The sequence below is a fragment of the Belonocnema kinseyi genome, chromosome 9 (assembly GCF_010883055.1).
Source record: "Belonocnema kinseyi isolate 2016_QV_RU_SX_M_011 chromosome 9, B_treatae_v1, whole genome shotgun sequence".
In the NCBI taxonomy this organism is placed as follows: Eukaryota; Metazoa; Arthropoda; class Insecta; order Hymenoptera; family Cynipidae; genus Belonocnema; species Belonocnema kinseyi.
The window spans coordinates 98,228,696-98,241,677 of record NC_046665.1 but is presented as its reverse complement, the minus strand read 5'-3'; the positions used below and the strand labels follow the sequence as shown (position 1 = coordinate 98,241,677).

Here is a 12,982-nt window from a genome sequence, read left to right as displayed (position 1 = left end):
TAAAAAAAGGAAATACCAAAAAATAATACTTTTTATTTAAAATATTAGACAAAAAATTTATTTATTTACTCATTTATTTATTAAAAAAAGGAAATAAAAAAATATACTTTTTATTTAAAATATTGGAAAAATATCTATTTATCTACTCATTTATTTATTAAAAAAAGGAAGTATAAAAAATATTTTTTATTAAAAATATTAGAAAAATATCAATAATATCACTTCAGGCAACGACACATTTATTTATTTACTTATTTACTTATTTATTTATTAAAAAAAGGAAATACCAAAAAATAATACTTTTTATTTAAAATATTAGACAAAAAATTTATTTATTTACTCATTTATTTATTAAAAAAAGGAAATAAAAAAAATAATACTTTTTATTTAAAATATTGGAAAAATATCTATTTATCTACTCATTTATTTATTAAAAAAAGGAAGTATAAAAAATATTTTTTATTTAAAATATTAGAAAAATATCAATAATATCACTTCAGGTAACGACACATTTATTTATTTACTTATTTATTCATTTATTTATTAAAAAAAGGAAATAAAAATAATACTTTTCATTAAAAATATTAGAAAAATATCTATTTATCTACTCATTTATTTAAAAAAAAAGGAAGTATAAAAAATATTTTTTATTTAAAATATTAGAAAAATATCAATAATATCACTTCAGGCAACGACACATTTATTTATTTACTTATTTACTCATTTATTTATTAAAAAAAGGAAATAAAAAAAATAATACTTTTTATTTAAAATATTAGAAAAATATGTATTTATATATTTACTCATTTATTTATTGAAATAAGGAAGTATAAAAAATAATATTTTTTAATTTAAAATATTAGAAAAATATCAATAATATCCCTTCAGGTAACGACACATTTATTTATTTACTCATTTATTTATTAAAAACAGGAAATAAAAAAATAATATTTTTTATTTAAAATATTAAAAAAAATATCAATAATGTCCCTTCAGGTAACGACACATTTATTTATTTACTCATTTATTTATTTAAAAAAAAGGAAATACCAAAAATAATACTTTTTATTTAAAATATTAAAAAAATATCAATCTTTTCCTATCTGGAAATGTTAGGGATTTTTTTTTAAGAAACCGGTAAATGAAAGCGAATTTATTTTTTCGCTTAGAATATTACAAATTTTTAAAAGAAAAAAAAGACAACTTGGATTTCGTCCGTTTTTTAAACATATGAATTAAGAGTTTTATTTTTAATCGTAGACTTTGGATTAATGAATTTTAAAACGTATATTAAAGGCGCAAACATTTTTAAAATTATAACCGTTAAAAGTCAAAAGATTTTTAATTTAAAAAAAACCTTTTGGGTGATCAACTATTTTAAGTTATTAAAAATTCTAATTTGTTCGAAAATTATACTATTTCGCAGAAAATGCAATTATTTTTCTTACAATATTAATTTATTACAAAAATAAATTTTTTTTTTTAAATTCTACTAAAATTATTTTCTTGAAAATTTTAATAATTTGTTGAAATTTCTACTAATTTATAGAAAATAAATTTTTTGTTGAAAATTTTACTAATTCTTTGCAAAATTTCCCTAATTTATGGAAAATTCATTTTTTTGTTGAAAGTTTTAATTTATTGAAAATTCATATCTATTTAAAAATCGAGATCGTTGCAAAATATTTAAAAAATTTATTTGTTGAAATTTACTAATTTATAGTACTAATCATTCTTTTTCTTTTTTTTTAAATTTTACTATTTTGTTGAAATTCCTAACTAATCTATAGAAAATACTATTATTTTTTGAAAATTTTAAGTTATTGAAAATTCCTATCTAATTAAAATTCTAATCCACTAAAAAATATTTAGAATTCTTTGTTGAAAATTTTAAGAATTCGTTGCAAATTCTCCTAATTTATGGAAAATGCAATTCTTTTTTCCCTGACAGTTTTAATTTATAGAAAATTCTTTTCTATTTAAAAATCGAAATCGTTGGAAAATATTTCAAATACTGATAATTTTTTGAAAATTTTACTAATTTATAGAAATTACAATTATTTTGTTGAACATTTTACTAATTCTTTGAAAATGCGACTAATTCATAGAAACTTTTTTTGTTTCTTGAAAATTTTACTAATTTGTTGCAAAAATTTTCCTAATTTATGGAAAATGCAATATTTTTTTAAAGTTCTAATTTATTGAAAATTCTTATCTATTTAAAGATCGAAATTGTTGCAAAATATTACAAAAATTTATTTGTTGAAATTTACTAATTTAGGGTAATAACAATTTTTGTAAATTTTACTATTTTGTTAAAATTTCTACTAATTTGTAGGAAAAAAATTATTTTTTGTTGAAAATTTTACTAATTTGTTTCAAATTCTCCTAATTTATGGAAAATGCAATTTTTGTTTTGTTTTTGAAAATTTTAATTCATTGAAAATTCTTGTCTATTTAAAAATCGAATTCGTTGAAAAATATTAAAGATTCTAGTTCGTTAAAAAATATTTCATAGTTCAAAGTTTACTAATTTATGTTAATTGCAATTATTTTTTTTTTTTTACTGAAAATTTTACTATTTTGATGAAATTTCTACTAATTTATAGAAAATAAAATTATTTTTTTGTTGGAAATTTCCTATTTTTTGAAATTTCTATTAATTTGTAGAAATTTTAAAAAAAATTTTAATCTAATTAAAATTCTGATAATTTGTTGAAAATTTTACAAATTCGTTGCAAATTCTTCTAATTATGGAAAATGCAATTCTTTTTCTTCTTAAAGTTTTAATGTATTGAAAATTGTTTTATATTTAAAAATCGAATTCGTTGGAAAATATTAAAGATTCTAGTACGTTAAAAAATATTTTAAATTTTGTTTTGTTGAAAATTTTAATTTATTGCAAATTCAATTCAAATTCATTAAAAAATATTTAAAATTCTGATAATTTTTTGAAAATTTCACTAATTTATAGAAATTATAATTATTTTGTTGAACATTTTACTAATTCGTTGAAAATTGGACTAATTTATAGAAAATAGTTGTTTTTTTTTGTTGTTAAAATTTCTATTAATTTACAGAAAATGCAACTATTTTTCTAAAAAATTTACCGGGAATTTTATGAAACCGGAAAATGACAATTTGTTTTTTGATCGGGAATTTTACAAATGATTAGGAAAAACAATCTGCCATTACTTAGATTTTGACAGTTTTTAAAAGAATTAGATAAAGCTTTATTAATATTGAAGTGTACATTTTTATTTAAAGAATTAAAAATTTGCATACTATTACTAATCAAATTTTTTTGTGTAAGAAAATTTAATTTGAAAATCAATCGAACCATTTTTTTAAATCAGAATGCTCTTTTAGGCGAACAATACAGTCTAAAGTAGATTTCTTTCTCGATACAATTATTGTCTCTATTAATTGAAAATTCCATTTTTTGGTGTGAAAATTCTATACTTTATTAAAAATTCGGATTTGTTGAAAATTAGACTAATTCAGAAAAAATACCATTTTTTTTTTTTTTGACAATTCTAATCTATTTCAAGTTTTAATTCATTTTAAATCTGTTTACAAAATTGAACTATTTAGTTGAAAATTCTTTCTTTTTTTTATGTAAAATAAATTTTTTAATAGGAAATTCAACTATTATATTTTTGGTTGAAAACGTCTTTTATTTCAAAACTGAAATAGCGTTTTAGAATTTAATTGAAAACTTATACCTGTGGCTGAATTTCTATATTTTTTATTTATTAAATCAATTTATTTTAACCTTAAAATTTAACTTTTATTTTTTGCTAAAAAATTTATGTTTTTATATAAAAATTCATCTATTTATTTGAAAATTCAACTAAATGATTTTAAAATTGAATTCTTCTTAAAAATTAAATTTATATATTTTTTTTCTGTTTTTGTAAGTGTTTTGAGCTGTCAAGTCTGCATTGATTTTCTCACTAAAAACTGATTAAATATTCCAATAATTATATTACTTGGCACAATGATGATAACACTGAATTCTTCATTCGCGGTTTCCACCGGAGGATTAATTTCCATTGATGGTTTGAAGTGTCTGAGTGCCTTTTTCAATTAAGAAAAAAGTCATCATCTTTGGAATAATTTGAGTCAGTGTAAAAGTCGGGAAAGATAAAAGTAATTTTTAATGTTGAAAAATAAAATTTCAGAGAATATTTTTAAAGCCTTTTCAAAATTGCAATAAAAAAAAATTAGGAAATATTCAGATCATTTTAAAATATGGAAACACAAATCTTTAGATCCTCTGACAATTATAAATGATTTTCTAATTTGGTAGTTCATTTGGTTGAAAATAAATACTTTTTATTTGAACTTTATTTGAACTCGGGTCAAAAATTTTTAACTGTTTGAAGAAAAAATTTTTTTTGTCGTTTAGAATTCAACAATTCTTCTTTTTTTTTTTTTTTTAAGTTGAAACATTAATTTTTTTTACAACAAAATTTGTTGAAATTTCTACTAATTTATAGAAAATACTATTATTTTTTGAAATTTTTTATCTAATGAAAATTTTAATTTATTAAAAGTTACAATCTATTTGAAATTCTAATTAATTGGAAAATATTAAAAAATCTGATAATATCTTGAAAATTTTACTAATTTATAGAAAATATTATTATTTTTTTTTGAAAGTTTTCATTTAAAAATATTTCAAATTCTGCTAATTTGTTGAAAATTGTACTAATTTATGGGAAATACCATTTTTTGTTGAAAGTTTTAATTTATTGCAAATTTTAATCTATTTCAACTTCTAATTCTTTTCGTTATGAATCCATCATTTTGGTGGAAAATTCATCTCTGATTTTAAATTAAATGTTTCCTTACTATTAAATTTATATCCTTGATTTCAAAAATTAAATATTTTTTTTCAACAATAGTTTAAAATTTGAACATTTCAAAAAACTCTTTAAAACAAAATTTAGATTTTTTAAGATTTCGAAAGAAATTTTTTCGAAGTGTTTTAAGAATTTCGAAGGTGAGAATAAAAAAGCTTTGTTCGAATTTCTGGTTAAAAATTAATCCCGTTTAATTCAAAATTCAACTATTTTTGTCTTTCAGTTCGAAATTGAACTATTAGGTGAAAAATTCATGTATTTTGTTTAAGAATTTCGTTTAAAATTCAAATATTCATAATTTTTAAATGTAAATTTATCATTTTGGTTTTGATAATTTAACTATTTTGTTGAAAATTAATTTTGTTTAAACTGAAAATCTATAAATTACATTTGTAGTTAAAAATGGATCTTTTTTAGTTTTAAAATAAATTCTTGTTTAAAAATGCATACTTTTTAGATGAAAATAAAGTAAAATTTATTTTAATCTGAATATTTATCATTTCTGTTGCAAATTTGCTTTTTCTGGTGGAAAATAATTTTTATTGAAAATTTAACTACTTCATTTTTGGCTGGAAACTGATATTTTTAGTTTCTGAATTAAAATTTTATTACTTTCAGCTGTTTCGTTAAAAATTGTTATTTTTTTTTATTTTGCTGAAAATTAATTTTTGTACTTTTTAATTACTAATTATTTCCAGTTGCAATTTTAACTATTTTGTTGAAAATTATTTTATATTTGGTTGAAAAAATGATCTTTTCTCGATCAAAATTTCGACTTTTTTTTGTTGTTGAAAATTAGTTTCGAATAATTTATGAATTAAAATATAAATTTAGTAAATTTTTTTTTCTTCAATTTAATGACTTAATTTAATTTAATAATTTGTGTGTGTCGATGGGATGGGTGATTTCAGGATGTGTACAAGATTGGTGGTATCGGAACGGTGCCCGTGGGTCGTGTCGAGACTGGTGTGCTGAAGCCCGGTATGCTGGTGACTTTTGCCCCAGCCGGTCTGACGACTGAAGTCAAGTCCGTCGAGATGCACCACGAGGCTCTCGTCGAAGCGGTTCCCGGTGACAACGTTGGTTTTAACGTTAAGAACGTCTCCGTCAAGGAATTGCGTCGTGGCTATGTCGCCGGTGACTCGAAGAGCAACCCGCCCAAGGGCGCTGCCGACTTTACCGCACAAGTGAGTTTTTTTAAATCTTATTATTTTATTATTTTATTTGCGCAAGTTGGCCCTGCGATTTTTTCAACAGCACTATTTTCAGAGAAATTACAATTATTTTGTTGAAAATTCCACTAATTTATAGAAAATAAAATGATTTTTTTTTTTTTTTTTTTTTTGATAATGTTACCATTTGGTTAAAATTTCTACTTATTTATAGAAAATAAATTTGTTAATTTATATGAAGTAAAATTATTTTTTGAAATTTTAATTTATGTAAAAATCTAATAATTTGTTTTGATAATTTATGCTAATTTGTTTGTAAAAATTTACTTGTTTATGCAAAATACAATTATTTTGATGAAAATTTTACTAATTCGTTGAAAAATATTCAGAATTCTTAATCGTTGAATAATATTAATAATTCTTGATTTGTTGAAAATTGAACATTTATAGAACATACAATTAACTTTTGAAAATTTTTTATTTGTTTAAAACTCGAATTTGTTGAAAAATTTGATCATTTGTTGAAATTTTTACTAATTTATATAAAATACTATATACTAATACTAAATATTAAATACTAATATTTTGAAAATTTTTTATTTCTTTAAAACTCGAATTTGTTGAAAAATTTGATCATTTGTTGAAATTTTTACTAATTTATATAAAATACAGTTATTTTTTGAAAATTTTAATTTATAGAAAATTCTAATTCGTTGAAAATTATTTAGAATTCTGATAATTTGTTGAAAATTTTGCTAGTTTATATAAAATACAATTAAATTTTGAAAATTTTACTAATTTCTTGAATTTGTGCTTTTCCAATCTTTTAGTCAACTTTGACAATTATGAAATTATGTACTTTCGAAAGTGTAATTTTTCTCATTTTTAATATAGAAAATGCTACGTTTTGAATTTTTGTTCTTAAAAGTGGTCTTTTCAATTCACCGAATTTTAGAATGCGATTTTTTGAAGGTTGCTGCAAGATTTTCAGAGAAATTGTAATTCTTTTGTTGCAAATTTTTTACTGATTTATTAAAAAATTTTACTAATTTGTTGAAAATTCTACTAATTTATAGAAAATAAAATGATTTTTTTTTGGTTTTGATGTTACTTTTTGCTTAAAATTTCTACTTATTAATACTAATTTGTATTATACTAATTTGTTTGTGAAAATTTACTTGTTCATGCAAAATATGAAAATTTTACTAATTCGTTGAAAAATATTTAGAATTCTTATTCGCTGAATAATATTAAAAATCCTTGATTTGTTGAAAATTGAACATTTATATAAAATACAATTAACTTTTGAAAATTTTACTAATTCGTTAAAAATTCTACAATTTTAAGTATAAAATTATTTTAAAAAAAATTTAATTTATTCAAAATTCTAATTCGTTGAAAAATATTCAAAATTCTGATAAATTTGTTGAAATGTTTTTACTAATTTATATAAAATACAATTATTTTTTGAAAAATTTAATTTATTTAAAATTCTAATTCGTCGGAAAATATTTAAAGTTTTCATAATTTGTTTGAAAATTTTACGAATTTTTTTAATTCTTTTTACTAATTTGTTCCAAAAATGTATTTATTCATAGAGAAGACAATTATTTTCATGAAAATTTTACTAATTTGTTGGAAATTGTAGTAATTTGTGGAAAATGCAATTTTTTGTTTTCTAAAGTTTTAATTTAACGAAAATTCGAATCTATTTACAATTCTAATTCGTTACAAAATATATAGAATTCCTATTCGTTAAGTAATATTTAAAATTTTGATTTCTTGAAAATCTTACTAATACGTTGAAAATTCTACGAATTTATAGAAAATAGAAAATTCCTTTTAAAAAATCTAATTCTTTTAAGAATATAATTTGTTGGAAAGTACTTAAAATTCTGATAATTTGTTGAATTTTTTTACTAATTTATATATAACACAATGTTTGAAAATTTTACTAATTCCTTGTAAAAAATTTTACTCCTTGTAAAATTCTACTCATTTATAGGAAATAAAATTATCTTTTGAAAATTTTTAATTCATTGAAAACTCGAATTTGTTGCAAATTTTATTAATTTATATAAAATGCAATTATTTTTTGTAAATTTAAATTTATTCAAAATTCTAATTCATTGAAAAGTATTCGAAATTCTGATAATTTGTTGAAAATTCTACTAATTTATGGAAACTGCAATTTTTTGTTGTTGAAAGTTTTAATTTATTAATAATTCTAAACTATTTACAATTCGAATTCGTTGAAAAATATTTTAAATTCTGATTTGTTGAAAATTTTACTAACAATTTATAAAAATTACAATTATTTTTTTTTTCAAAATTTTACTAATTGGTTGAAAAGTATTAAAAATTTTGATAATTTGTTAAAAATTTTACAAATTTATATAAAATACAATTATTTTTTGAAACTTCTAATTGATTGAAAATTCAAATACGTTGAAAAATATTTAAAGTTCTGATAATTTGTCGAAAACTGTACTAATTCATGTAAAGTACAATTATTATTTTTTGAAAAGTTGAATTTATTTAAAATTTTAATTGTTTGAAAAATATTGAAGATTTTACTAATTTACACAAAATACGATTATTTATTGAAAATTTTAATTTATTTTAAATTCCAATTTATTGAAAAATATTTAAAAGTAGTTGCTATTTGTTGACAATTTTACTAATTTAGAAAAATCGTAATACTTTGGTTGAAAATTTTACTAGTTTGTTGAAAATTCTGCTAATTTATAAAAGATAAAATTATCTTTTGAAACTTTTTAATTTACTAATAATTCTAATTGGTTGGAAAGTATTCAAAATTTTGATTATGTGTTGAAAATTTCACTAATTTATTTAAAATTCTAATTTTTTTAATAATGCTAAAATTTTTACTAATTTATATAAAATATAATTATTTGTTGAAAGTTTTAATTTATTGAAAATTTTAATGCGTTGAAAAATATTTAAAGTGGTAATAATTTGTTGAAAATTTGACTAATTTATGTAAAATACAATTATTTTTTGAAAATTGTAATTTATTGAAAATTCAAATGCGTTGAAAAATATTTAGTTTTGATAATTTGTTTCAAATTTTACTAATTTATGGAAATCACAATTCTTTCGTTGAAAATTTTACTAATTTATAAAAAATTTAAGTATCTTTCGGAAATTTTAAATTTATTAAAAATTATAATTCTTCAAAATATTGAAAATGTTGATAATGTGTTGAAAATTTTACTAATTTAGAAAAATCGCAATTCTTTTCTTAAAAATTTTACTAATTTTTTAAAAATTCTACTAATTTATAAAAAATAAAATTACCTTTTGAAACTTTTTAATTTACTAAAAATTCTAATTTGTCGGAAAGTATTCAAAATTTTGATGTGTTGAAAATTTCACTAATTTATTTAAAATTCTAATTTTTTTAATAATATTGAAAATTTTACTAATTTATAAAAAATTTAATTATCTTTCGGAAATTTTTTAATTTATTAAGAATTATAATTCTTTGATAAATATTTAAAATGTTGATAATATGTTGCAAATTTTACTAATTTATGTAAAATACAATTATTTATTTAAAATTTTATCTTATTTGAAATTCTAATTTATTGAAAAATATTTAAAGTAGTTGCTAATTTGTTGAAAATTTTACTAATTTGTTGGAAAGTATACAAAATTTTGGTAATGTGTTGAAAATTTTACTAATTTATGTAAAATACAATTATTTGTTGAAAACTTTAATTTATTTAAAATTCAATTTTTTTTAATAATACTGAAAATTTTACTAATTTATATAAAATACAATTATTTGTAGAAAGTTTGAATTTATTGAAAATTCTAATACGTTGAAAAATATTTAGTTTTGGTAATTTGTTGAAAATTTGACTAATTTATAAAAAATGTAATTATTTTTTGAAAATTTTTAATTTATTAAAAATTATAATTCTATGATAAATATTTAAAATGTTGATAATGTGTTGCAAATTTGACTAATTTATGTAAAATAAAATTATTTATTGAAAATTTAAATTTATTTAAAATTATAATTTATTGAAAAATATTTAAAGTAGTTGCTAATTTGTTGAAAATGTTACTAATTTGTTAAAAATTTTACTAATTTATACAAAATTAAATTATATTTTGAAACTTTTTAATTTACTCTAAATTCTAATTGTTTGGAAAGTATTCAAAATTTTGATGTGTTGAAAATTTTACTAATTTATGTAAAATAAAATTATTTGTTGAAAACTTTAATTTATTTAAAATTCAAATTTTTTAAATAATACTGAAATTTTTACTAATATATATAAAATAGAATTACTTGTTGAAAGTTTTAATTTATCGAAAATTCTAATACGTTGAAAAATATTTAGTTTTGATAATTTGTTAAAATTTTTACTAATTTATACAAAATTTAATTATTTTTTGAAAATTTTTAATTTTTAAAACATTATAATTCTTTGATAAATATTTAAAATGTTTATAATGTGTTGTAAATTTTACTAATTTATGTAAAATTCTAGTTTATTGGAAAATATTAAAAATTCTGATAATTTGTTGAAAATTTTCAAAATTTGTTATGAATCAGACTAATTTATAGAAAATATAATTATTTTGATAAAAATTTTACTAATTCGTTAATTTATGATAAATTTGCGAAACTAAACATATTCTCAGTCGATTGTTAAAAAAAAAATGAGAATGATACCTGGAAAAATTTTTGGATACCCGGCAAGAAACCTGTAATTATCAGGGTATTTCTTTCTAAAAGTAATAAAAAATTTTCTAGTTTTACCAGAAAAATGTGATGCAAACCAGAAAATGACTGGTTTTTTTTCACTAAAAAGGCCATCCTGTGCATTGCATTGCTCGCAACAATGATGAAACATTTTTACACATTCGCGGTTTCCACCGGAGAGCTTTTGTTCGTTGATGGCAGAATGCGTCTGAGTTGCAGCAATAAATAAATGAATAAACAAATAAATGTTAATAATAAAATGAAAAATGCGGTGTGTTTAGATTTTTGAATGGCGAGAACTATTGTCCTGTTTTTTTTAGGTTATCGTGCTGAATCATCCTGGACAAATCAGCAACGGCTACACGCCCGTTCTCGATTGTCACACGGCCCACATTGCCTGCAAGTTTGCCGAAATCAAGGAAAAGTGCGACCGTCGTACCGGAAAAACGACCGAGGAAAATCCGAAGGCCATAAAGTCGGGTGACGCCGCAATTGTCAATTTGGTCCCCAGCAAGCCAATGTGCGTCGAGGCCTTCCAGGAGTTCCCTCCTCTGGGACGTTTTGCTGTCCGGGACATGCGTCAAACAGTCGCTGTCGGCGTCATCAAGGCGGTCAACTTCAAGGACGCCTCCGGAAAAGTAACCAAGGCTGCCGAGAAGGCCCAGAAGAAAAAATAACTAGTTTCCGCGCCAACAAATCCAACAGAGACGACGACGACGACAATATGCCGGATCATAAAAGCAACAATAATAGCAACAACAAGAAGCAGCAGCAGCAGCATGAAGAGGAGGAGGATCGGCAGCACATAGCAGTCGAGGTAGTTTGCCTTTTGACCGGAATTAATGATCGCGTTTCGTTTCTCGAATCATCATCATCATCGACGGGACTTTTAAACTCCTCCTCGAGTAATTCGACCTTGCGAAAGACGAGCCGCAGGCGGAACAAGAACCAGAATAATAAGAATAAAACTAAAAATAAGAATAATAATGATAATGATAATAATTGTAGTAGGAGGAGTGATGTACGAGAAATGCGGGGGCTCATTCTGAGAAAGGGGGAGGATGTCGAGCTTCCCAGTTTCTTCTTCATCACTCGAGTCTTCCATCTGTCGAAACGTTTATTGAGACACTTTTTCCATCGAAAAGAATTTCGCAGGAAAGATTGTGAGGATTGCGACGGATTGCGGATGGATGGAGTGAGGGAGGGATAGAAGGCAAACTATGTGGACTGCTCTGGCGATTAGATTTGTTCGTACAACTCGTTCCCTTCGTTTCGTTCCGTTCCGTGCCGTGCCGTTGGTTTGCACAGATACACTTTCACACACACACTCAAACACTCGGTCAGATCGGCGGCGAATTGATATAAATTGAATGATAATTTAGCGCGGTTAGGTATATTTTCTAATTATTATTATTATTATTATTATTATTATTATTATTATTATTATGTCAATATAATAAAAATCTTATATCTGCGATACTCGAAGCATCTCATTACTTTTTCTTTTTTGTCGTTTTTCTTATTATTATTATTTTTTTATCTTTAATTGAGAGATTATTTAGGCGCGATCAACTTTGTTGTTGTTGTTGTCTTTTTTTTTTTTATATATGAAAGTAGATTCCGATTTTCGAACAATATAATTAATGAATAATAATTGTCTAATAGGGAGAGAGTCTTGACTGCTGCTGTTGCTGCTGTTTTTAATTGAAAATGTGCATAAGCAGTGTTTTTTTTTTCTTTTTTCAAGTTTTATAAGAATGCTGCTTGGTCTTTGATCTGTTATGAGTCCATTCGACATTGAACAGAAAAAGAGGAGGGGGATTTTTTTCAAGCTCACTATTTTGATTCTGATTGATGAACGGGTTTTGTTAACAACTGTTGTACATACATACGTATACATACATACATAAACAACAACGATTGAACGCGAATAAAGAAGCTTGGAAACGAAAATGAAGAAAAAGTGGTGTTTTTTTTATTTTCTAAAATTCTTTACCGATGATGGACGACTGAAAACTTTTGGTTTTATCAGTGTTTTTAATAAGGTTTTTGTTTTTAGAAAACAGGGAAAAAGCGATTTTCACCGAAAAAATATTGGTTTTTGGTATCTACGTCTTGTGATGTTTCCAACCACCGATCTTTTTTAATAGTTTAATTTTTTGAGATCGATTTTTTTTTATTTATGTCGTTTTGATTTAAGA

General features: G+C 21.7%; 1 protein-coding gene across 2 annotated transcripts in view; it reads left to right on the top strand.

The window, feature by feature from the left end:
• The window catches only part of LOC117179313 (elongation factor 1-alpha), a 19,129-nt gene extending 7,609 nt beyond the window's left edge, over positions 1–11,520 (top strand). For both annotated transcript variants that reach the window (XM_033370970.1, XM_033370971.1), the window contains exons 4-5: positions 5,780–6,055; positions 11,102–11,520. In XM_033370970.1, the coding sequence (XP_033226861.1) occupies positions 5,780–6,055; positions 11,102–11,458 (633 nt within the window). In that variant the 3' untranslated portion in view covers positions 11,459–11,520. The remainder of the gene's footprint in view (positions 1–5,779; positions 6,056–11,101) is intronic.
• Positions 11,521–12,982: the final 1,462 nt, after the last annotated feature.